This window comes from Camarhynchus parvulus, chromosome 27 (genome assembly GCF_901933205.1).
Source record: "Camarhynchus parvulus chromosome 27, STF_HiC, whole genome shotgun sequence".
NCBI classification, from domain to species: domain Eukaryota; kingdom Metazoa; phylum Chordata; class Aves; order Passeriformes; family Thraupidae; genus Camarhynchus; species Camarhynchus parvulus.
Window position 1 is genome coordinate 4030630 of NC_044597.1, and position 24013 is coordinate 4054642.

Here is a 24013-nt window from a genome sequence, read left to right on the forward strand (position 1 = left end):
TATACTAATTTGTGCAGGGGATTTGTTTAGGAATGCCGAAACCTTGAGGTTTTCTTTCCCTGTCAAAGCAGTCAGTTCAAAGAATCCAGTTGTGTGTATTGGGGAGGATTTGTTGTGTCATTGGTTTTAACAGAGAACTGATGGAATGGGGATGGGGGAGAAGAGGAAGCAGGAGTGTTTCTCATACCTGGCTATAGCAGGAGAGGCTACTCTGCTGATCCTGTGATTAATCATGATCTTTGAGATCCCTTCATCTCCTTGTAACTGAGAGAAAGAGTTAATAGCCATGACTGTTTACTCTGTTCTTGTCTCAGAAGCCTTGTCGGGTTTCTGACCTGTGTCCAGCATCCCAGGTGGACAGATGCTGGACACTGAGAAGACGGCAGCTTTCAAAAACTAAAATACTGTGTAAGAGTTAATGGATTTTCTTAACACTGAGATTTTTTAAAGATCACAAAAGTTTTTCTGTCCTTCATAGTGAGATACAAGAGAATATGAATTACTGAGTCAATATTTACAATATTATTCACTTTCCCTCATGGCATTTGATTGTTTTCTCTTTTGCTTAACAACTTCTGTAAAGCTCCTTAAACAGGTTCATCTCAGTCTGTGCTGGTCTTTATTTTAAATTAACATGGATAGCTGTGTTCTCTAGCAATGATTTCACAACTGATTTACTTCTGGTGGCCTATTTTAGCTGTTGCATTGAGGGATTTGTCAATAACTTTGGTGTTAAACCACCCTGGCAATCATTACAGCAACTGAGTCAATCGAACTTCAGGAGTGATACTGTCCATAAATGTTGTCTGTATAGTAGGTCAAGTCTAGTAACAATAGCTATTGCTGAAGCAAATAGTAACAACTACCTAAAATCGTGCATAAATAAAATATCTAGGAGTGTTGCTGCGATGACAGAGTCCCGATGCCCACACAGAGGTGGATGTAAATACAAGCACTTGGAAGTTCAAAAAATGTGAGAATTAATATTCCATTAGAAACAGTAATATCCCCTTTTCTGCATGTACAGTGAAATAACTTCATAATTAAGTGTGGTATTGTTCCCTGCTAACCTTGCTCCTCCACTGCCGGGAGCAGATTATGCTCAACATTTTTATTTGCAGTGAAGAGAAAAAGAATTAAATAGTTCAGTTATTCAGCTCTTAACTCTGGCTGTTCCTTCCCATCCTTGGTTTCCACCAAGCTCCACCTTTGCTGCATCCAGATCAAATGCAGCAGCTGTTGTATGCTGACTGAAGATTTCATATTTGCTGAGTCATCTGATTTATTTTTTCCTTTCCCACTCGCTAAATGCATTTTGGAGATTAGTTTACTGTGGGCTTTCTTTCCCCCTTAATATGTTGTGTAACTTGCAGGGAGATCCATCCCAGACTCTTGATTCCTGTTCCTCTTCTCCAACCCAATGGCTTTGGCAGCCTGTTGTCACCACTTTGTGTCCCACCATTGTGTGTTGGAGCATTTTGGGGAGCAGATCTGCTGCCCCCAGCCCCTCCCTTGGCCATGGCTTGTTCTCAAGGCAGGGTTTGATCCACCTAGGTAACTGTACAGCAGAGGAGTTGTCTTTCCATGTGATCAAGGAGATTGATTCATAGAATCATCAGAGTTCTCAGGGTTGGGTTGGAAGGGACCTTAAAGCTCATCCAGTTCCACCCACCATGCCCCATGTAGCTTGGTGTCAAACACTGGCAAGGATGATGAAACTTCCAGGGAGGGAGTTTGTCTTTTGCTGATGATTGTGTGTCTTTGGATAAATACAGAGGTTTACTCCTGATTATAATGCTGGGACTTTCTTGTCTTTTGAAGTGTTTAGTCCTTACAATTATTTTACATTTGGATTTATGTTCACAGCTCAAAAGGGGTTTTATTTTCTAGATGACTTAGAGAGGTTTTCTGTGGGGGCTTATAGCCAGGGGCCATGATTAGGGATGATGATGATAATAATGACATTGCAGTTGCAGTTGTATTTGCAGTGTGACATCCTTCTGGCAACCAGAGTGCAGAAGGGAACTGGGCAAGTGTCACGGTCTGTGGTCTCCCTGGCAATTGTTGGCTTGTTGGGTGGGTACAGCTCATTTAAAATCAGGATTCTGGGCTGCTGTAGCCAGACGACCTTCACATGCAGCTGCTGTGTCAGCAGGGAAAGATGCAAAGGTGACAGAAATGGCCTGCCTGGCATCTGTTCAAGGTGCCTGAGCATTGCTTCAGGAAAACTGAGGGCTGGGAGCATTTCACCAAGGGAAGAGGGAACAGAAAACCTCTCCTGGCCTGGCGTGTGGTTCCTCTCTTTTTGGAGGTGGGGGTAGATTAGGATTTTTAGTCCTCATTTTAGTTCTGCTCTTGTGCTGCAATTCACAACTTCCCATCAAGCCAGATACAGCTCAGATGCAGCAGGAATTGATAAAGTTAAATTATGGCACAACAGGCCTCTCCACCAAATAACTTCTATAGAGCTGTCCAGAGATACAAATGTATCAAAATGCAATTGCTTTTAGTGTCATCAAAATACATCAATGCTAAACTGGCTATTGAGTTTTTAAACAGCTATTTAAGAATTCAGTTATTTCAAAACTGTTTTAAAGATTTTAAAAGCTTCCCCTTCTTCTACCATAAGGAAAGAGCTGCTGAAATACAGCCTGAATTTGAAATCCCTGGGTTTGCTTTTTCCCAGTCTGTGGAGTTGGGCTTCTTTTTGCTCTCAGCTGCCAGAGACTCCATGTACTCAAGCATCTGTATTGATGGGTGTATCTATTGTTTCTAATCTGGTCAGTTGATCAATGAAGAGCAGCCTGTAATTAATTGTATAATATTGTACACAATGTCCCACTCTGCATTTACACAGATGGATTTGGGATTTGTTAACTGTAGCTGCTTTCCTAAACAGTTTCAAGAGGATGTAATAAGAGGTTTTATTCTTCCCAGCCTTCCTGGGTTTTAGCGGACAAATAATTTTAAAGGGACACCGTTTCAAATTTCATATTTCAGATATTTTAAAAATTTTTTTTTGATCTCTTAATTCCAGTGCTTAATATTTTTATATTTTGATACAACAGTCCAAAGTGAAAGAGCTCTTTGAAGATGCACAATTTGGTTTTTATCTCATTCAGATGTCTGTGGCATCAATAGGAGCAAGTAAAACCTTCCTTCTGTCCCCGAGGACCTCATGGATTTCATTGCAGTGAGCTGGGGCAAAGGTGCAAGGAGCAGCAGAGTCAAGCAGCAGTTTCCCCAATTTCAGTCTGCCAGAGGGACCTTTTGTCCTGCTGTTCCTCTGAGATAGGTGATGGGACTCAAGGAAAGGTTGCATCTGCCTGACCTGTCCACTATGATGTTCTACTTGTGCTGTTTTGGTTCTCGTGCAGATGGAGGGAACGAGGAGCCACCAGACCGAAGACAGGCAAGTGTAGACTCCCGTCAGAGCCGAGCTGGGCAAGGTAAAACCTGAGTGTTGTTCTGCCTCGGGGACTCGTCTCATTTGTTCACCTTTGATATTTCCCACGTGTTGTGTTTTCTCGTCAGACTGTGTGTGACCTGGCAGACTTTGCTCCCATGGTTATTATTGTCCACACAGCTCCCAGCGTACTGAGATTGACAAACCAGACAATCTTTGAGTGGCTGAAGGGGTTTAACCTAACTCCTGGTGCAGCACAGGTGGACCTGCAGAGCACGATATCTCCATACTGCAGCCACAGGGGCAGAGTGTTGTGCTGTTGGAGCTGGAATTCTTCAGCACATACCAGCCTAAACCAGCATTAAGTTTCCAAGTTTCTACTTTTCTTCCCCCTGATATCAGAGAGCTTCAGGCAGGCTCACCATAAACAGGTTATCCTTCCTCAAGCCCTGGGATGCGATGGAGAAGGACCTGTATGTACCTGTCAGCCCTACATTACATCTTTTGCTTTGGTTTGTTTCATCCCACAGGAAGAGGACAAAAGGTCCAAGGAAGGAGGTACTAAACCCAGGGTTTATTATATTCTTTAGAAAACAATCCAACGGGCTCTTTTGTTGAGTGTCCGTCACTCAGAGTAGGTTTGGTGGTTGGTTAACACCACACAGAGTCCTGTAATGGGGGTTTCTGCCCCTGACAGCAGCTGGTCTTAGATCTGTGCTGGGTTATGTGTCCTTTGAGGCAGCTTTACTAAGTTTTAAGCATTTCCTCTTTTGTGAGGGTTGTGAAAATGTATTCTCACACAGCTTTGAGACTGAGCAGCATTTTTTGTGAGTAAGCGCTCTGGTTCTATGCTCATTGACTTAGTCTGTCTTTGGGATTGCAGCAATAATTTTCCTTTCATTTAGGCTCAAGCCTGTTGTTGTCATGGTGTCCTAATGACTTATTATGGGGACATTTTCTCCAGAGAATTGCCCTTTTTTGGCAGTATTCCAGTGTTGCCTGGGTGAGATGATTTTTTGAGTCATTGAAGCTGTGATCAGAATTAGGGGGATCGGAATTGGTAGTTAAAGCCCTGAAGCTCAGAAGTGTCAATTGCTCTTTTCACATACGATCTTTCAGTTACTGTATTTAAATTTATTATTTTTAATTTTATTGTTTTTAAGTAGAGTTAAAGTGAAATTAGGAAGGAACCAGGTAAATTGTATAGCATACGTACATATTCCATGGTAGCTTGGATAGAAGGAGTTGCTTTGGTGTTCAGAGAGAGAGTGGCTGTTCTTTCCAGCTCTGAGCTCAGATGAAGTTGTTGCTGTGTAATTGTGTGCTAGAGGCTCTGCTGTGGATGCCTGGCATGTCCCTCTTCGTGCTTGGCTTGTGCCCAATGGTTCCTTGTTATGGGGCAGAGCAGCTCAGATGCAGCTGCTGCTGGGAGCTATCTGAACACATTCTGTTCTCTCAAGTTCCCTTTCAACCCATCTATTCTGGATCTCTGCTGCTGTGGGAAAGGCATGGGTTTTGGCAGAGTAAGAGGGGATCATTTTTGCAAATCCTTTCTCAAGAACCACTGATCTGTACCTCTTTGGTGACTGACTGAAGGAACTGCAGTAACCAGCAAGAAGTTTCAGTGTGAGAGGGAATGGAAGGGGAAAAGGTTAAAAAGCTTCCAAGCTTTTGCAGCAACAGGCTTCTGAGCTAAATATTTCCATTTGGATCAGTGGATGCAATTGTAGAGGCAGGCTTTCTAAAGCATGGGAGGGAAAGTCTCTCTGCTCTGTAGAAACATTATCTCTAACTTTTCCCAGCTCTGTGTCCATCACTTGAAATCTGTCTGCACGTGCAAATGGGTATTTTTCATGATGATGGGTTGAGGAACTTTGTTATCCTTGGATAAAGCATCCAGCTGAAATGAAGTCTTCCTGCTGTCTGACCTTTCCTTTTACCGTGTGTGATGCCCAGGTGTCTTCAAAGCTTTACTGGCAGGACAAGAGGAAACAGCCTCAAGTTGTGCCAGGGGAGGTTTAGGTCGGAGGTTTTGGTTAGGTTGGTTTAGGAAAATATTTTTCATGGAAAGAATTGTCAAGCCCTGGAACAGACTGGCCAGGGCAGTGGTGGAGTCAGCAGCCCTGGAAGTGTTCCAAAAACGTGTGAATGTGGCACTTAAGGACATGGTTTAGTGGTGAGCACAGTGGTGATGCTGGGTTGATGGTTGGACTTTATGATCTTAAAGGTCTTTTCCAACCTGAATGGTAATCTTGTAAAGCTCCCAGAAATAGTTTATTAGTTCAAATACGGACTTTGAGTAACATTTTATTTAAATATATTATATAAGCGAACTCTTGAAGTTCCAGTTCAGCCATCAATGAGCCCTAATTCCAGGGTTTGATAAGCCCAATATTCTTTCTGATTAGAACAAATTTCACACTGTTTCAGGGGTTTTGCTTGTGTGTTTATTTACACCCAAGGAGGAGAGAGAAATTTTGGTATGTATGAAATGAAGATAGTACCTTGTGGATGTTTTGTGAGTTCACTGTTTTGTTGTAAAGCCCTTGAATTTTAAGAGGGAAAACTTTACCCACCTATAATTACTTTTATTTTTATATAACATACTGCTCTTGATTTTATGTAGATTGATCAAAGACACTGGGAACTCACACCATAATAACCAGTGAAATGCATATAGACTTTTAAGTTTTTCCCAGACTTTAAGCTGCAGGTAATGCCTATGGTTTATGGCTCCCTAAAATTTAGCCTGAAGCAATTGAAATTATTCTTAAGAATCAAAATCACTGGTGGCAAATCTGTTTTTTCATGCCTGGTGCCAAATGTGTTTTAAAAACCCATCATGGGTTGGCTTTTTGGGTGCTAGTTTTGGCAGAGATGGCGATTCTTGACACTCCTGGTGAGCCTGGCTGGGCTGGCAGAGCCTGCAGAGTGCTCCTGGTAACTGGTGAGTGATGAGCAAGCAGGGAGTGAGTTGTGTTTTGAACTGTCAAAACCAGTGAAGGTGTGAAGGGTGTTAGTGCTTATTTGGCTTTCATGTAAAGAGCATTACAGAGCTGCTGAGAGACATTCCTGATTGCTGGCACCAGGAATGGATGCATTTCAGCCTCTGGTGCTGCAGCCCTCTAGAATCCTTTGGGAACTGGTCCAAGATTTTTGACAGTTATTTCAACATGGGTTTTTCTGCTGATTGTAAGCAATGTGTTGGGTTGTTCACATTGTACTTTGGATATTGGGAATACAGCTTGTCCATCATCTCCTCTGAAGTACCATGCATTTGAGGCTCTTACCCTTCAGCCTTATTCCCACTCTTGCCCATCTCCCTTTCTGTCCAGCAAACGTTTTCTCTTTTAAAAACACTCTCAACAAGCCACTGAGAACAGCACAGCCATCCAGTGGAAATCCAGTGAGGAATGTCTTTATGGAGGGAAAACATCAGCACGCAGTAAGAGCTAAAATCTGTCTTGTAACAGAGTGACGCAAGTCTGGCCTTCTCACATTATTGAAAAATTAGTGAAATATTAATGATAACAGTTTGGGTTGGTTTTGCATATGAACTATTAGTTGTCTGGGTTAGATTATTCATTTTACTGACAAGAATGGAGATCCAGGTGTCCTCAACCCCAAGGTTTCCATATCTGCTACTAATAGGAGGAACCTTTTGGCTCCTGACTCTTGCTGATCTAAAGCACCTTCCCTTCACTGTTCATTAATATTGTTTATCTTCACTTGTTCTCATGTTATTCCATGTATTGCATTGTGGATGTGTAGTGGTGCGACCCCCACGTGGGCTTTGTGTTTCTCTTGGGAGAGTTGGAGCTGGTCGCTGTTTTTAGAGGCGTTTGTTCTTCATTTTATTTGGGGTTTTTTTTTTTTTTTTAGGCTAAAGGTCTTCCTGTTTAAATTTAATTTAGCTGGGATGTTTTTATTAGAAACCAACAAGGTAAAAACTACGGTCATTATATTGAAAACTGGAGTTTGCTGGATAAGAAGACTTGGCTGGGTTCAGAGGGTGATAAATATTCCACGTGGGTGCAGTTTTCACTCTGCTGAATAGTCTGGTGATTAAAAGATTCTGAAAGACAAATTAAGAATATTGAAAGAAATTCTTCATGGTTCTGCTGTTCATCATATGGAGAGAGGTACTGAGAGGTACATCAAGGGATGTGTCACAAGTGTGCAAAGGGAACAAGATGTGGGCAATCCAGCTCTGCACAGGGGCTCCCTCCAGCCAGCCCTTTTGGAATGATGGAAGCAGGATCCTTTCCCTTGCATTCTAACCCACTGGTGTTTCTTTTCCTCCCCCCATTAGGCACCTCCACAGAGAACGACTGTGCTTTTGAACCTGACTACGCAATTCCGCCACTCCCAGTGACCGAAGGTATGCAGCACATTCGGATAATGGAGGGCATGTCCCGCTCCCTTCCATCCTCCCCCTTACTCACACATCAGTCTATCAGTGTTCGGCTCCAACCTGTGAAGAAGTTAACTGGTAAGGACTTAAATAAAGTTCACTGGGGCTTTTAAGGTCCGTTGGTGCAAAAATCTGTAAGAAAAAAAAAAGCTTTGAATGGTTTCTGTATGGAAGTCATGCCCTTGTTTATTACAGCGTCGGCTTCAGTCAAACCTGGGGATGGATTGGATTTTTGTGTTGACAGAGAAATCTTTCTTTGCTGAAAAAGGTCTCTCTGGTTTACAAATGTTCTCTCATTTTTGAGAAATTTCTATCAGAGTGTGTTTCAGTTCCACTTTGTGTTACTGTTATGCACAGTGGAAGCATAACAGTGATTTTAAAGAAGTTGATGCTTAAATTTTGAACGTCGAGAGAACATCAGAGAAATTATGAACTTCTATAGCAAAGTTATACTTTGCTAAAAAAAAAACTGAATGACAGATTTTTTTTTTTTGGTTCATGCATATTTTTAGATACTGCTTTGTTTATCTAACCTGTCAGGACTGTGGTTTGAATACCTAGAGATGATGCAGTAGTGTGATTTTCAAAAGCACTTGGAGTCCAACATCCATATAAAAGCCTAAAAAGAAGTATTTCTACTGGTAGCAGTTTTTGAAAAACTTGCTTTTTGCCTAAAGTGTGACCCCCTCTGTGCCCAGCTTTATGGTCAACCAGGGTCTTGTGCTTGTGCTGAGGGAAATCTCCAAAAAGAGTTTTTCTGGAATATAATCTGATCTGTGTGTACAAAAGGGAGTTTGATGCACTTGGTGCCTTTTGTTTCCTCTGCCCTCTGGTGAAAGGAGAACTTGGAAAGGATAGGGGAGAGAGATTCTGTTCCTGTCATAATTCCGTGTCTGCAGTGTGGTTGGTGAGAGGATGGGACCCTCACCTGTATGGTACATAAAAACCTTTATCTTTTAAATTTTATTTTTTTAAAAATAAAAATTTATGTCCTAGGTCCATTTACCAGTATCTGAAGGAACCTACAGCCAAAGAGAGACTTTCTGTTGGGAACTGGAATGACAGGACAAGGGGGAATTGGGTTCAGACTGCAAGAGGGGAGATTTAGATTGGATATGTGGAAGAAATTCCTGGCTGTGGGGATGGTGAGGCCCTGGCACAGGTGCCCAGAGCAGCTGTGGCTGCCCCTGGATCCCTGGCAGTGCCCAAGGCCAGGTTGAACAGGGCTTGGAGCAACCAGAGACAGTGGAAGATGTTGGGGTGGGCTTTAATGTCCTTTCCAACCCAAATCATTCCATAATTCTATGATAATATAATCTTTTGAAGTTCGTAATCTGTCTGCTTTTAACCAAGGCAGCTTTTCATCCACAGAAAAGTTAAAATGTCCATTTTTGGTAAAAAAAACCTCAGGAACACATTCCACAGAGTGAAAGTTTTCTACCCAGAGGAACTAAGGTCGCTCACATCTTGGTATCTGGGTTTGCTGGATATGAAGACTTGGCTGGGTTCAGAGGGTGATAAATATTCCACGTGGGTGCAATTTCCACTCTGCTGAATAGTCTGGTGATTAAAAAAACTAAGATCATTGTCATTCTAAGGAGTGAAGTAATAGTCAGCATAAGTAATCAGTTCTCCCCCTCCTGCCACCTCTTGTTTAGCACTGGCTGAAAACATACTTAAATCAGCACATTCAACCTCAGTTTGTGATATTTTTTTTTCCAATAGTGGCTTTATTAACAAAAATCATGTGAAAAATATGTAATAAAGGGAAAGAAAACTCCCCACCCTCCCAGCCCAGGTGAAGTAATGGAAGACACCATTTTGGTTTGTGTCTGCAGTAAGATTAGCACTCAAAGGTTACCGTGCTTGCTGCACAAAGAGCAGCTGATGTTGAAACAATGAGCTTAAATATTCTACGATACATCAAGGGTGTGTTATTGCTGACTCAAAGCCATAACTGTGATGAAAATAATGCAGGTGCTCTCTATACCTGCCTTGAGGACAGCAGTGCTTTCCAGGAGGGTGCTTAGGGATGAATGTATGTAAGTGCTTTTGAGAATTGATGCCAAAAATACATGCATTAGGTTAATAAAGGAGATACTGGGCTGAAAGACTCAGCCCATGATGTTTTATTCCACTCCTGTGGAACCCACCATTTGCAGAGGGTTTGCACAAAGCCCTGTGCTGCATCCCACTCCTCCTCCTCCTCCTCCTCCTCCTCAGGAAGGAGTGTTCATTTGCATATTGTACATTTATATGCGCAGGGATAATTTTATTCATCACTGTGCTTGGCTATTGCTATTTTTTCTATTGAATGACAGATTGCAAGCATTGGGATTCTCTTAGAAAGAGCATGTGCGTGAGTGCCTGTGCAGAGAGTGAGGAGGGGAGACTGTTAGCAAGAAATTTAGGAAAGAAATCTTGTTTTTCTAGCAAAAACCTGGCCTGGATGTTTCAGTTTGGATTCTCAGAGGTCTGATCCTGCTGTATCCAGTGGGAATTAGCTGCTTCAGTGTCTTCAAAGAAATGGGCCTGGGGAACTGATTTCATTGTAGATCCTCTCTTTGAGAGCATTCCTCCCTTGTGTTTGGGGAATGTGGGAACTTTCCCTAAGAAAAGAATTCATATAAATCAGTAGGAATATTCCTATAAATCAGTGGGTTCAGGCAGTTGATAGCAGCCTCTTCCCTAAAGAAGATGTATATTTTTTCACTAGATCCTTCAGAGATGGTGAGAGCAGGGCTGAGCAGGATGGAGACCTGCTCTTCCCAGTGATGCCAGTAAGGACTCACCACTGGGATTCTCAACACCCTCCAGGTCCATCTGGGCTGGGGACCTCAACACACAGCATTTTCTGTGCCACCATCACACATGTCATTTGTGGTGCTGGGGTCTTGTCTCCTCTCCATCCCTCATGGGATACCCTTGCATCTCTTGGGAGTAGCCACGAGGAGTGTCACATCTCCCTTCTCTGTATCCTCAGCAAATGGTTCAAATATTCTTTGATGTTAACTGTAATTGTGGGACTAAAAAACTCAGATCTCTCCGCTTGAAAACTTTGTTTCTTGTTTAGTGGTGATAAACCCAGATTAATGATTGCAGCCCCCAGGACCACATGTTCTCTCCAAATGGTTGTACCAGCTCAGCTGGGTGGGAGCGTGAGAGATGATGAGGCACAGCTTCAGGGGTGGGAGTGCTGGGGGGAAGCTGTCAGTGCTGGCACATGTGGGAAGTGGTGAAGTCACTACTCCTGGAAGTGCTCAAAAAACGTGTGGCTCTTGCACTTCATTACACGGTTTAGTGTGGAATGTGATGGTGTTGCAAGGTTGATGGTTGGATTTGATCATCTTCAAGGTCTTTTCCAACCATAGCAATGATTCTGTGATGTGAGCGTGGCAAGGTCCTGGCACAGGGTGCCCAGAGTAGCTGTGGCTGCCCCTGGATCCCTGGAAGTGTCCAAGGCCAGGCTGGACAAGGCTTGGAGCAGCCTGGGACAGTGGAAGGTGTCCCTGCCCATGGGCACGGCAGCGGCGACTGGATGATCTTTAGTGTACCTTCCAGCTCAGGCCATTCTGGGATTTTGTGTTTCAAAATAAAATAAATCATCAATGGGAAGGATTTCTGACAAAGTTTCTGTTGCTGAGCCCAGGCTCCGGCTCTGCATTGTTGTGGTTGTGCTGGGTGGACAGTGGCCATTCTCTCCCTCACTGTGCATTGTTTGTTTGAGCACATTCATTAAGTGAAAAGCAGCTGATGATGGTTCTGGTAAATAATGTGGTTTTCCCCGGTGTTGCTTATGGAATACAAACCTTGGCCTTGCTCACAGCTCGTGGTAGCAGGTGTGTGTGAGCTGGCATTCTCTGCTCTGCCATACCTGAAGATGCTTTGGGGGCTCTGCCAGCCTTCCTTGCCCAGCAGTGCCTGGGTTATGGGTTAATTTGGGAATGTTCTCCTGTCTCTGGGAGGCCTGGCAGGATCTGTGTTGGTGTCAGTGCCACTCAGGCACTCAGCCACCTGATGGTGCTGCAGTTTGGCTCATCTCAGCCTCGCTCTGTAAGGACAGAGCTCCTCACCTGTGTGGGGCTGCGCCTACCTGTGGGTACTCTGTTTTCACAGATATTAGTTTGGGTCCTTATCAGTGTCCAGCCATTTAATAATTTCAATTATTTCAGTTCCAGTTATTTGCACACACTGCAGAATCATGTTGTTTTGGTGCAGCCCTCCCGATGTAAACGTGTCTGGGCTGGATGTGAGTGATCCTGTCAGAAATTTGTGCTGACTGCTTCAATGTGAACAATGAAACCTGTCCCCAACCAAGGGGGTGCTGCAGCTTTAAAGTATCCTATGGCTTAGAGCCTTTTAGTATAAATTGTTCCCAGAATCCATGTCACAACTCCTTATATGGTGCTGCCTTTTTTTTCTTTTCCTCTTAGTTGCCATGACAACAGCAGCACTGCGCCATTCATCAGCTCTGGTCCTGGGCTGCATCACCAGCCCCTCAGCTTACTCCGAAATATTCGGGAGAGCATCCATGAGTCAGTCACTCTGCTCTCCTGATCCATTATTTCCCAGTTCTTTCGGCAGTTTGCTCTAGGAAAAGAGCAAATTAAGCTGCACCACAGAAAGAAACTGTAAAAAAATCCTTCCTTTTCCCCCTGGTGGGGCGTAGAGGCTACATTTGCTGCAGCGTTCTGGTAGGAATTAAAGCAGCTCTGTAAGACTGGGAGACTTGCCGAAGAGGGAAGGCTGTGTGTCCATGAGCTTCTCTGGAATCCTGCTGGAGCTCGTTTCCTGGCACCCAGAGGATGTGCAGGTGATGCTTGTAGGAGCAGCGAGCGCCGCAAGGAGACGGTGCTTGTGATTTTGGGAACAGAACTTGACATCAGCAGCGGGAGGTGTCACCTGTAACATCACCCTGACGTGGGGAGCAGCAGGATGGAGCCAGCGCTAGGGAGAGGGAGGGATCAGAGGAGGATCTGTGCCAGAGTGCTCTCCAGGCAGCAGTACCCCTGAATTCCCAGCCTGGCTGATGGGGAGAGCAAGCAAAGCCCTGTGAGTATTTGGACGATTTGTCGTGCACGGTTTTTGATTGGGATTGTGTTGGGCATTGCTCAGCTTCCTCTAACTGCAGAAAATCAATGTACAGTAAGGGATTGTGGGGATCCTAGTTGGTAAGGAAGCCATTACTAGGAGGGAGTTAGTGTCAGATGGAGTGATGCTGCTGGTGGTTGTGTTCTAGTTGTTGCAATCGTTTTACATAATCTGAGTTTGTCACCTCCTTGCTCAGATGTGCAGAATTTCTCATACAAAACATAAAATGAATGTGCAATGAAAAAATTTTATTTCCGAAATAGAACTGCTGAGGAATGACTTGAAAATGCTACAGACACCAAGTCGTTTGTTTTCAAAATGTTAGAACAATGGGATTGAGATAATGTTTTCCTTTTGTGTTCTGAAATGACCACAAATTCGATTTGAGTGGATTATAAAACTCCTTTGTACTGAGGGAAAGAAATATTTGCTTTTCACTGAAAGAGTGTGCTTCTAGAAATAAAAGTAAATAAACAATCATAACCAAGGTAGAATTTGAGGAAAAGCTGTTGAAGTGCCTGATGCTCATGTTGAAGCTAATTTTTGGAGGATATTGTGCTTTAAATTGTTGGTGTCAGGAGAGACTTTGCTCTTTTTTAAGTATTTTTATCCCATAGTGTTTGCAGTGGGCTTACATTTCTTTTCATTGAATTCTCTGTCATGCTGTCAGCATGACACTGATCTGAAATTCCTGTTCCTGTGTAGGAGTGGAGGTTGGTGGGAGGCCCGCCCTGTGTCTCAGAATGCATAGCAGTGCCAAGGACCCAGTTACCTGGAAAGTGCCATTAGATTTTAGTGGTTCCAGGTCTATAATATATTTTTTCTGGGCATAATTAATGTTCTCTTGAAGTCTCCCTGATCCCTTGCAATCTCTGTCTGCCTAGAGGTTTCATGAGTAGAAAACCTGTGTTTTGTCAGAATAACTGAGTTGTCCCTTTTTTAAAAACGGACCTGAAATACACACAACTTTTCATTGTGCTTTGGCCATCTGGATTTTGGGTCCTGTTTTATGCTCTTAATGTGGCTAATCCGGATGTCTCAGGAAGAATTTCTTCGTGGAAAGGGTGGTCGGGCACTGGAAGGAGCTGTTCAGAGTGGTGGTGGAGTCCCTGTCCCTGGAGGTGTCCAAGGAATAATTGGATGTGGCACTCAGGGCTCTGGACTGGAGACAAGATGAGGGTCAGGCACAGGTTGGACTCAATGATCTTGGAGGTCTTTTCCAGCCTCAGTGATTCTGGGATTCTGTCTCCAGCAATGAAACCTGCTGGAGAAGGAGGATCCTCGTTCAGTTACAATAACATATGCTGAGTATATTTTTCCTGGTGTGTCAGTTCTTGCTACCCATTTTTGGGATTCTTCGTCCATTATTTTGGGACATGTGATTTGTTTTGACAGGCTCATACTCAAATGGAAACCATTTGGGCTTGCAGAGATGAAACAGGTGGGTGAATGTGTCCCTGTGTACTCACAGATGGACTTTTGTTTCTATTAAACCAACGTAATTCTTTGTGGGAAATGAGAAAATTTCTGATTTAAATTTTTTGGAACTCCAAAACTGTCCCTGAAATTTATTCAGATAAATAGTGTGGCTGTTTGTAATTTTTGGAATTAAACCAAATCCTCTGTTGAAGGGTTTTTGTTTGTTGGAGACCTGTCAAACTCATGATATTTCTGCATTAATTTCAGGATAGTTTTGATGTAACTTTTATTTTCTTAAATAAAGGGAAGGAAAAAGCTGGCATATCATATTTATTGGCTTTTGAAAGACACCACTTCTAGCATGGATTTTCCTCAGTGCTGTTTTCAAGACAAACCCTATCTGTCTTATTTTGACACCCAACTGTCTTTCATTTTGACAGAGCAGAAATTGCAGTAGAGATATGCAGAAAATCCCATGTTTTTCCCTTGGTGGTGGTGTGAAGTTTTTGCAGAACCTTTAGAATTTGCTCTTCCCAAGGTTATTTTTATTTGCATCAAGGCTGTTGGAATGCTCAGCCTTGCAGAGGATGTGGTAAACATGTCATCACAGCACTGGAGCTGGGAAAAGGTGATAATAGCTCTGCATCTCAGACACTTGTGTAGATGCTTAAACAAAGGGAGAACCCCAAAAGTTTCTCTAGTGTAGATAGTGTTTAAAAGGCAAAAATATTGCATTTTAACTCCATGGGTTTTCAGATGCTCAGAGAGAGAAACTGTCCTTATTTCACACTGGGGCTGCACAAAATGGAGCATCTGTCACGATTACACTTCTGGTGTGTGAGAATTTTTAATTTTTAGACATAGCTAAGAGGTTTCTATAGCAAGAGGAGGTGGTGTAGAAAGCCTCCTGTGGAGTTAAATCAGGCCATCACTCTTCTCTTGGCTACGTCTTTCCTCCTACTCCTGGAACGTGCCTTCAGAGGTGTCCTGTGCACTTGAGAGCAGAAAGGCATTCACAGGATACACTCATGTAGAATAAGACCTTTCATTCTCTTGGGCTCCTTGTTTTCTAAGGAAAAGGCCTCATCTCCAGCTGGGCACGTTCTTTGGTCTTCTCCTACTTCTGTCACAACAGGACAGCCTGTTTTGGAAACTTCTTCCTGTGTGAAGAGGGAATGACCACACAGAGGTGTTGGGTTGAGTCACACGCCCAAACATTGAGCATTACTTTTGCAGAAATTATTTTCTGATGTGATTTGTACCTGGGCTGGCTCTAACCATGCGGGAAACCTTGATCAGGTTCAGTTAAACTCATGGTCTTATCACCAAGTTTGGGATGATGCCACACATGAAATGTTCCAGCACAACATGAACAGGGTCTTGGTGGGGTCATTGTAGAGTCACATGCCAAGTTTTCATCACAGATCCCCTGACTGATGCTCAGAAAACCATTGAACTGGATCTTTGGCTCTGGACCATTGCATTGGCAGTTCTTCTTCCTTGCTCTGTGGTGATTTTCCTGGAGTAGCTGTTGATGCTCAGTAATTCCTAGATAGCTTGGAGCTAGATAAATTTCCTAGATTCCTAGATAGAAGAGCTGCAAGAAAGATGGAGAAGGAGTTTTTACCAGGGCTTGTGGTGGCAGGATAAGGGGGAACAGCTTTAAACTGGCAGAGGGTAGGTTTAAATTGGATATTAGGAAGAAATCCTTCCCTGCAGTGATGGGCAGGCCCTGGCACAGGTTGCCCAGAGCAACTGTGGCTGCCCCATCCCTGACAGTGTCCAAGGCCAGGTTGGACAGGGTTTGGAGCAACCTGGGCTAGTGGAAGATATCCCCATCCTTTTGGTTGCAGTGGAAGGCTTAAACTTGAAATTTCTACAAGCATTTCCTCCGCAGAGATGAAAGCAGGATTAGGACAAAACAGGTTTTATCGCTGTTATGCTTTTCTTTTCATCTTCTCAGGCATGGAAGTGAGTAGGTGTAAGTGAGAAAAGTGGTTTTTTAGAAGGGAAGTCACCAGCTGGGTGTGTTTCTGTCAATAAATGGTCCTGGCCCTGTTGCATGTCATGGCTATAGCCCTTTCAGCTTGGAAAGGGGCCCTGTAAGTGCTGCCTTCCCATTATTTACACTTTAGTGTCCCCTGGTCCTGGGACATGGGTGGTGTCACAGGATTCGTGTGCACCAAAGCCTCAGAGAAGTGTTGGGTCTTAAATCCGCTCATGATGAGGAGCATGGCACTCTTGTGTCAGTGACAGCCTGCTTCAGCCATCTGTGTTCACACAAATAATCTCATGGTTATTAGATATTTCAATTAAATCCTTGAGGCATGACATGTGTCCTTGTCCCTGCTCCTCTGTGGAAGGAAAGGATGATGAGCAGTCATCGCTCCTCAAAAGAGAAAATTCTAACAGCTCCTTTAATTTTGCAAGGAAATGGAGAATTGGAAAAGCAAAAAAATTACTGAAAACTGCAGATGGCTGCATTAGCAATTTTCTTAGGTAAAACCCACCTTGTAAATGCAGCATAATGCAGTTTTTCAAGTGTTAACAAACAAGTTCAGCTAATTCAGGCTTGTGCCTTGCCAGATGAGCAGGATATATTCATTTTAAGGATAGAATATTCTGTGACGCTGCTACCAGTGGAGCAATAGGGATCCTAAATCCAGTTTCATATGAATGGAACAGTTTTGCATATGTGTCAATGTAATTACAGCTCTGGTGGTATCAACTAACTCAACTAAATTAGTTTTAGCATCACAAAACGTGGATGACTTGTTCAGAAATAAAATTATCTTAGCTGTTCTTAATCTCTTGCCTTTATTATAAAATGCTGTTATCAAGGACTGAATTTATATTGGCTTGTAACTGTGTAGTCCTGGTCATAAACAGTGGTTTATATAATGAACAGGATCCAGTCTCTCACGTGCTCTAACTTCGGGATTACTTGGGCTGTGAATGGTCAGATATTTTACAGTTTACTCTTCTCTCTTTTATGGTTACAATATCTTGGTTTGATCTTAAGGATATGGTGGGAGAATGAATGAGATTTTGTTTACGTGCAGTTTAGGCTTACTGCTGGCCTTTGCCCTGCCACTCCTGTTCCAGTTTAATTTGCTGCTATAATTTGATACCTACCTTTGATCATTCTTGGCTCCTAGTAAAATACTTCAGCAGCACTCTTGCAGTGCTGTCTAGAGTGCATTTGTTATTCTTTTTCAGTTCCTTTCCAAACCCCCTCGTGCAGGTTGTAATTTTTTACTGCTCTAATTACAGAGCAGTGGGTACCCAGTGTGTACAGGCACTGCAGAGACATGATGGCAGAGCTTTGTCTGGGAAGGTAGAGCAGGTCATGAAAGCAAACTGGGCTGAGCGTGAGGAGCAGGAGGTGGCCAAGGGTGCTGAATTACTTCTCTGCTGGGTAACTGCTCATTTATAACTCTCTTAGCATTAGGCAGCTGACAGGTGCTGGTTGTGGCATCGAGTGCTAAAAAGGGCTTGGAGGGAGCTCTGGGAAGCTGCAGACCCGTTGGCCTGGTGTGTGTGTGGAACGTGTTAATAGGAGGAGGTCTGAGGGGCAGAGTTAACCACAGAGTCACAGAATGGCTTGGATTGGAAAGGACCTTAAAAAGAATCCAGTTCCACCCCCTGCCATGGGCAGGGAGAGCTTCCTGTGTACACATCTCAGTGTAAAGAAAGATGGAGAGAATCACAAATTTGCACAATGGTTTGGGTGAGAAGGGACCTTGAAGCTGTTCTAGAAGAGCTGTGTGAGAGAGTAAAACACTAGGGAGATAAACTGCATTTCAGAACTGTTTGTATTTCACTTGCTCTTTTCTTCTTTGGGAAGAATCATCAGTTAAAGATATTTTATCTTTTTTCTATTGCTTTGAGCTAAATTAAGCTTTGTCAATGTCCAGAAAGGATTTGACTGGCATGTTCAGCACAGACCATTTTAAAAAGCCCCATGAGACACAAGGTGGGGCACAGTGGCACTGGGCAGCTTTCCCTGAGCTTTGCCAGCTTCATGCAAGACAGAGGGAAATGCGTTTGCTTCAGTAGATGCTTAGTTAGTTTCTGATTTCTGTCAGCTTGAAAGTTTAGCTTGAAATCTGAGCGTTGTTAGAAATTGGTGTAACAGGTTCCTTCTAACCAGCGAATTACCAGGGTTGCCTATAATTTGATTGAAGTGACAGAACTCTTTGCTGCTCTCTATAGACTAAATGTCCTTTACAGTACATCTAGGTCCTTTTTAGACATTTTTCCTCATTTTTAGTGCCAGTGCAATATCTGAGTCACTGAATTACAGAAAGAAGTCCAGGACAGTAGGAGATTGAATGAGAACAATGCAATTCAGTACTTGTGTTTTGTAGTATTCTCCTCTCCTGTGTTTTAAATTTAACATCTAATGAAATAAAACTGTGCGGAAAGGGATATGAGGGGTTGAGGAATTCTTTCCCCTCCAGCTCTACCCTGTTTCTGTCTTTGGGAGGATCTTTGGGGTATTTGAGCAGGTCTTAACGTAGGCTTGAAATATTGATGACGCAGTTTCATCCCCTAGTCCCAGCTCTCCAGTCACTCTATTTATATTTTTTTAGTGCAAACAAAGCCTGAAACTTCAAGAGTGACTGCAACAGAAATTTATTGCTTGTTTTCATAATAAGATGACTTAGAAAGCTGGAGCAGGTGGTGCTGCCTTCCTTTCTCTGCTTTCATCTTCCTCATCTCATGCACAGGGTTCTACCTTGAGTCACAGATGAGGAATTTCTGCTAAAAAAGGCAATTCTAAGAGGCTTCAGAAGATGCTGAAAAGAAGAATTTTTGATGGGAAATGACATGGAGAAGTGTACATTATGCCACAACTCCAGGGAGCCAAAAATACTTGATAAGTTTGAATGGGAAGAGGAAAATCCCATCTCCTCCTCCTGCCATGTCTATATTTTAATTAAATAACTTTCTCCTCAAAGCTATCCCCTACATGAACAAAGACTTGTTGGCAGCCCATGTTAGAAAAAAGCCTTATCTAGGGGGGAAGTGAGGGTGTGTTTTTGTTATTGGGATCAATAATAGGAGCAACTTTCTTCCTGAGGCTTGCCAGAGTAGTCCAGGGAGCATCTGCTCAGGAGATTGACACTGGGATGCTCTAAAACCCTTTGGGCTGAGCTGGGGGAGGGGACTTTGCTGGCTGGTGTCTCCAGCAGTGGTAAATTTGATGGAAAAATCACTGTTCCATTTCTCTGAATGACAGAAAATTGTTTATAATAATAAGCAAAATGGAGATTGAGCTAAATTCCTTTTGGAAGTACAGACTACAGCCAGGTTAGTATTTTAGGAGGAATTATTTTCTCTCTGAATATATAAATGTATTGTAAGCATTATTGTATTGCCATTATTGAACACTTCAGGCAGAAGTCTGTATTATTTAAATATATTCTACATATATTTAAAATTCATATAAGCCTTTTCAAAACCAGGTGATTTTCTCCCTTGATCATTGATTAGGGATGTCTATTCAGACAGAAAATCATATTGATCAATTATTTGGGAGGGTTTGTAATAATCTTGGTTAGATAGGTAATAATTTGGTTTAATTATACTTTTTCAGAAGACTCATTCCTTTTTGAGGTCACTGAATTCTTGCTGTTATTTTCTGTGCCTTGTTCATCTGGAGAGAGACAGAGAGGAGGAAAGAATGTTCCAAGAGGTTTCTGTGGTCCCATGGGATTGCAGAATCCACTGCTTTGGAGAAGGTTATTCCTCAGTTTTTCAAAGGAAGAATAAATTTCAGCGGCAATAATAGGCAAAACCTTTGTGTTACAGACATCTACAGTTTAAAGAAGAATTTCTGCATTAATGTAGTTGCTTTTTTGAGCTCTCCTTTCCCATTGCTGTCCTGCCATCACCAGCTTGCTGAACTCTCTTCCTGCTTTTATTTATTCTTTTCCTCTTTCCACCTATATTTCCTTCCATTTTCTTGTTTCAGGGTCTTATCTCCTAAACTAAACATGTTTTCTGAAAGTTTTGGAACGAGTATGATGTTTCCAGACCACACATTGTTCTCACCACTTTTCTGTGCTGCCCTGCCCTCACTGCTTTGATAATGTGGGATGAGAGGAGAGAGGCTGGGGAATGTAATTTAAAAAGCTTTTATAGTCTCAAATAATAGAAGAGGAAAAAACTGTTACACAATGCATTCTATAAAATAATGCTGGATTATGTAAAGAGGATGTTAACCTTCATTGTATGTACTGTCACTGGTTTAATTTTAATTTTTAAAAAAAAAATATATATATATCTTAAAATCCTTATTCCACACAGATGGTATATTATTTCTTCTGGTTTCCCAGAGAAGCTGTGGCTGCCCCATCCCTGGAAATGTTCATGGCTGGGTTGCATGGAGCTTGGAGCAAGCTGGTCTAGTGGAACATGTCCCTGCCCATGACAGGGAGTGGGTCTGGGTCATTTTTTAAGGTCTTTTCTAACCCAAACCATTTTATGGTTCCAGGATTAATGCCACAGCAAAAATATTCATGTGGTCCATAATTTCCTCTTTATGGCTCTTACCTCAGCCAAATAAAGGGTCCTTTGGGACATGGGTGATGAAGCTTTGCTCCCTCCTGTGTGCTGGGTTTTGTGCAGCTGTGCTGAATGTGACAGTTATTTGTTCCAGGAGCTCCATGGATCAATAACTCTGCAGCACTAAAAACATTTCAGTTCGAGGGAGACTTCAATAAAGTCAGCTCTGCACAGCACTGCAGAGCTGCTGGGACACTTCCAAACATGAGTCAGGCTCTGGAATGAATGAAAGATGGCAATGGAGGATGCAATGAGCACCCACTTTTCCTCTCTTTAAATCTAAGCCTCCAAAGTTTGCTCCCTGTTTTTAAAGAGAGTCTTAAAAAGTCAGGCTGCTGACATTGCAGTTACTAGCGAAATCCTTTCCCTAGTGTTAGTGTATCACAGAATCCCAGACCTGGTATGGGTGGGAAGGGACCTTAAAACCCATCTGGTCCCATCTCCTGCCATGGTGGAGACACCTTCTATTGTCCCAGGTTGCTCCAAGCCCCATCCAACCTGGCCTGGGACACTTTAGGGATGGGGCAACCACAGCTTCTCTGGGCACCCTGTGCCAAGGCCCCCCACTCCCACAAAGAACAGACTTTGTCCCCTCTGGAAGACAGACAACCTGCTGCAGAAAGTGTCATAAACGAGCCAGCTAATTAAATTTTCTGATTGCTGGCCCTGCTAAGTGTTTTGCATTACATGGTTAATTCCTACTCCAGAATAAGCATCACTTTCCTCGTGAAGGAAGAGTTGCTGGCAAAGTCAAATGAGAATTTTATTTGCATCTACAGAAGGATTTTCAGTTTTGTTCTGCTGGCTTGGACAACAGTGGGGATTAATATCGCTAAGAACTGCAGAACTGGCCCCAAAAATGTGCAGTATTGGTTTGAAATAACATCTCAGCCATTGAAATTGAAGTTCCTTCTTTAGTAGTAGCAAGTCAGTTCCTATGTGATGGAAACATGTTTGTTATCAAGCCATTGGGCAAGGACTGGCCTGTGAGGTGGACACAGATCATGGGCTGCAGCCATCAGCTCCTGGGCTGTCATTGGGTGACAGGAACAAGGTTGTGACTTTAGTCTCCATGTAATCAACATGCTTTTCTGAACTAAATCCTAGTTTTGCAGTTCTAGAAAGCCAGCGTTGCTAGTGACTGCCATCTTTACTCAATTCATTATATTTTTATAACTGCCTATTGCAGTCATCCTTTTTCCTTGGTGTTCTTGGAAGACATCATTTTCAGTGCTCAGAAAAACTCCAGTTGTGTAACATGAAGGGCTATTTTCATGCTGTTTAACACCTGGAGTTGGTCAGTTTCATACAGAAAATCCTTACAGGAATAAGAGGCCTAAAGGACTGAGCAGGTACCGAATACTTCAAACAATTGTTTCATGCTTTTGTTAGTTTTTATAATTTGTGCCAGAAGCTCATCCCATGACTATGATCATAAGATTTGCCTTTGCTCTCAGGAAGGGGTTCAGGACCAAGGCAAACCATTGTGCCTTGAAAAGCCACTTTTATAAGAAGATCAATGTTACCCATTAACATTTGGCTGTAGAGTGTCAAACCAGATTTTAGAGTTTATGATATTTCCATTTGTTATTTATTAGTAGAAGACTAATGCCCGAATCGGAATCTGTCAGGATAATCTTCATTTGAACATGAGTCAGAGGTGCTTAATTCTTGTACATGAAAATCCTCCTTTCCTGTAATCGGGTTATGGGTGAGTTAGGAGGAGTTTTTGTCTTTTCCACACTTAAGAGTATTTGTAATAACAGAAACTCTTCCTTCTGTGATTTTTCCCAACTGTGTTTACATGGAGAGGATTGTATTGACTTGAGCCTTTTAGAGTAAACTGTTGTCTGTGAGTCATGGTGACATGGTGTGTCTTGGCTGGTGGAAGTGTGTTTTTAAGGCTCAAGTTATGCTTTTGAGGGAACAAAAACATAATAAAATAGATGCCAGGCCAGGCTGGACAGTGCTCTGAGCAACCTGGTGTAGTGGAAGGTGTCCCCTGCCCAGTTCCAGGGAGTGGAACTGAATGAGCTTTAAATTCTCTTCCAACACAATGCAATCGGTGATTTTGTGATGCTATGAAATGCATTAAAATGATGTGTATGGCTGAACTTGCAGTATATGGAGATTTCACCACATTGGGGATATGATGTTCTTTATTGCTCTCAAGAGAAAATATGATGGAAAGAGAAAAAATGGTGGATCAGTTTGTTGTGGATCCATGAGCCACATCTGCTGTCATCAGTCAGTTCTATGGAGAAGGCAGGAATTAGTGGGGCAATGGGCACCTCAGCGAGGACTAAAAGAGATCCAGAGTAAATGTAGAAATAAAACCCAATGGAATGGGAGATCAATTCCTTCCTTACAGGTGAGAGGTGAGCTGTTCAATGCAGATCTGTCAGAACATGCAGGTCCTGCATCTTCCACAGACCTGTGTGTCCACACAGCAAGTGGGGTAGTGGTCACATTGCCCTCTCCATGTTTATTAAAATTCTCCTTCCTCTTTTCAAAACTACTTTTTAGTGCAGAACCTTCTAGTGACAATCCCATCAGTTATGAACATTTCTTGAACTCTGAAAATTCTGTGAGTTTTGTATTTTAGAACACGGTGAGCACTGCCACATGTGCATGGGATGATATATGGTCCTGGTGTCAGCCAGAAATTATAAAGAAAAGACGGGCTATTTTTAATATATATTATAGAAATGATTGTTACTGAGACTGTGGTAAAGCATATTTATTAAAACTGCAATTACAAACTAAATATTAAAGGATTGACCAGTGCAGAATTGTTATTTTAAACAATTTTCAAGCCATAGCAATAGTCTTTCCAATATTAAAATGTGCCAGATCCTGATGTAATGAAAACAAGATTGTTACTGGGACTGATTTTTCTCGGGTGTTGGCCAGTTTGTGGCTGTGGGGTGTTTGTGTGTGCACATGTGGGATTTTTTCCAGGGGGGATTATATAGAATTGACTGCCGGCTCATAGTGTTTAGCATCAGGTTGTATGTTTGAGTGGTGCTGCACATCCATGACCACGGTGGGATGGGGGGAGAAGGGGCTGCAGGCTGTCCTTATCTTCCTGAGTTTCTCACATTCCTCCT

The 24013-nt window shown here is 42.7% G+C and overlaps 1 protein-coding gene across 9 annotated transcripts in view; it reads left to right on the forward strand.

The window, feature by feature from the left end:
* Window positions 1–24013, forward strand: part of TANC2 (tetratricopeptide repeat, ankyrin repeat and coiled-coil containing 2) — a 142648-nt gene that overhangs the window by 36488 nt on the left and 82147 nt on the right. For 3 of the 9 annotated variants that reach the window (XM_030966077.1, XM_030966075.1, XM_030966078.1), the window contains exons 4-5: window positions 3378–3449; window positions 7719–7787. In XM_030966077.1, coding sequence (XP_030821937.1) covers window positions 3378–3449; window positions 7719–7787 — 141 coding nt within the window. Of the gene's footprint in view, window positions 1–3377; window positions 3450–7718; window positions 7899–24013 lie in introns of all 9 variants that reach the window. The other 6 variants (XM_030966071.1, XM_030966073.1, XM_030966072.1 and 3 more) reach the window with 3 other exon arrangements.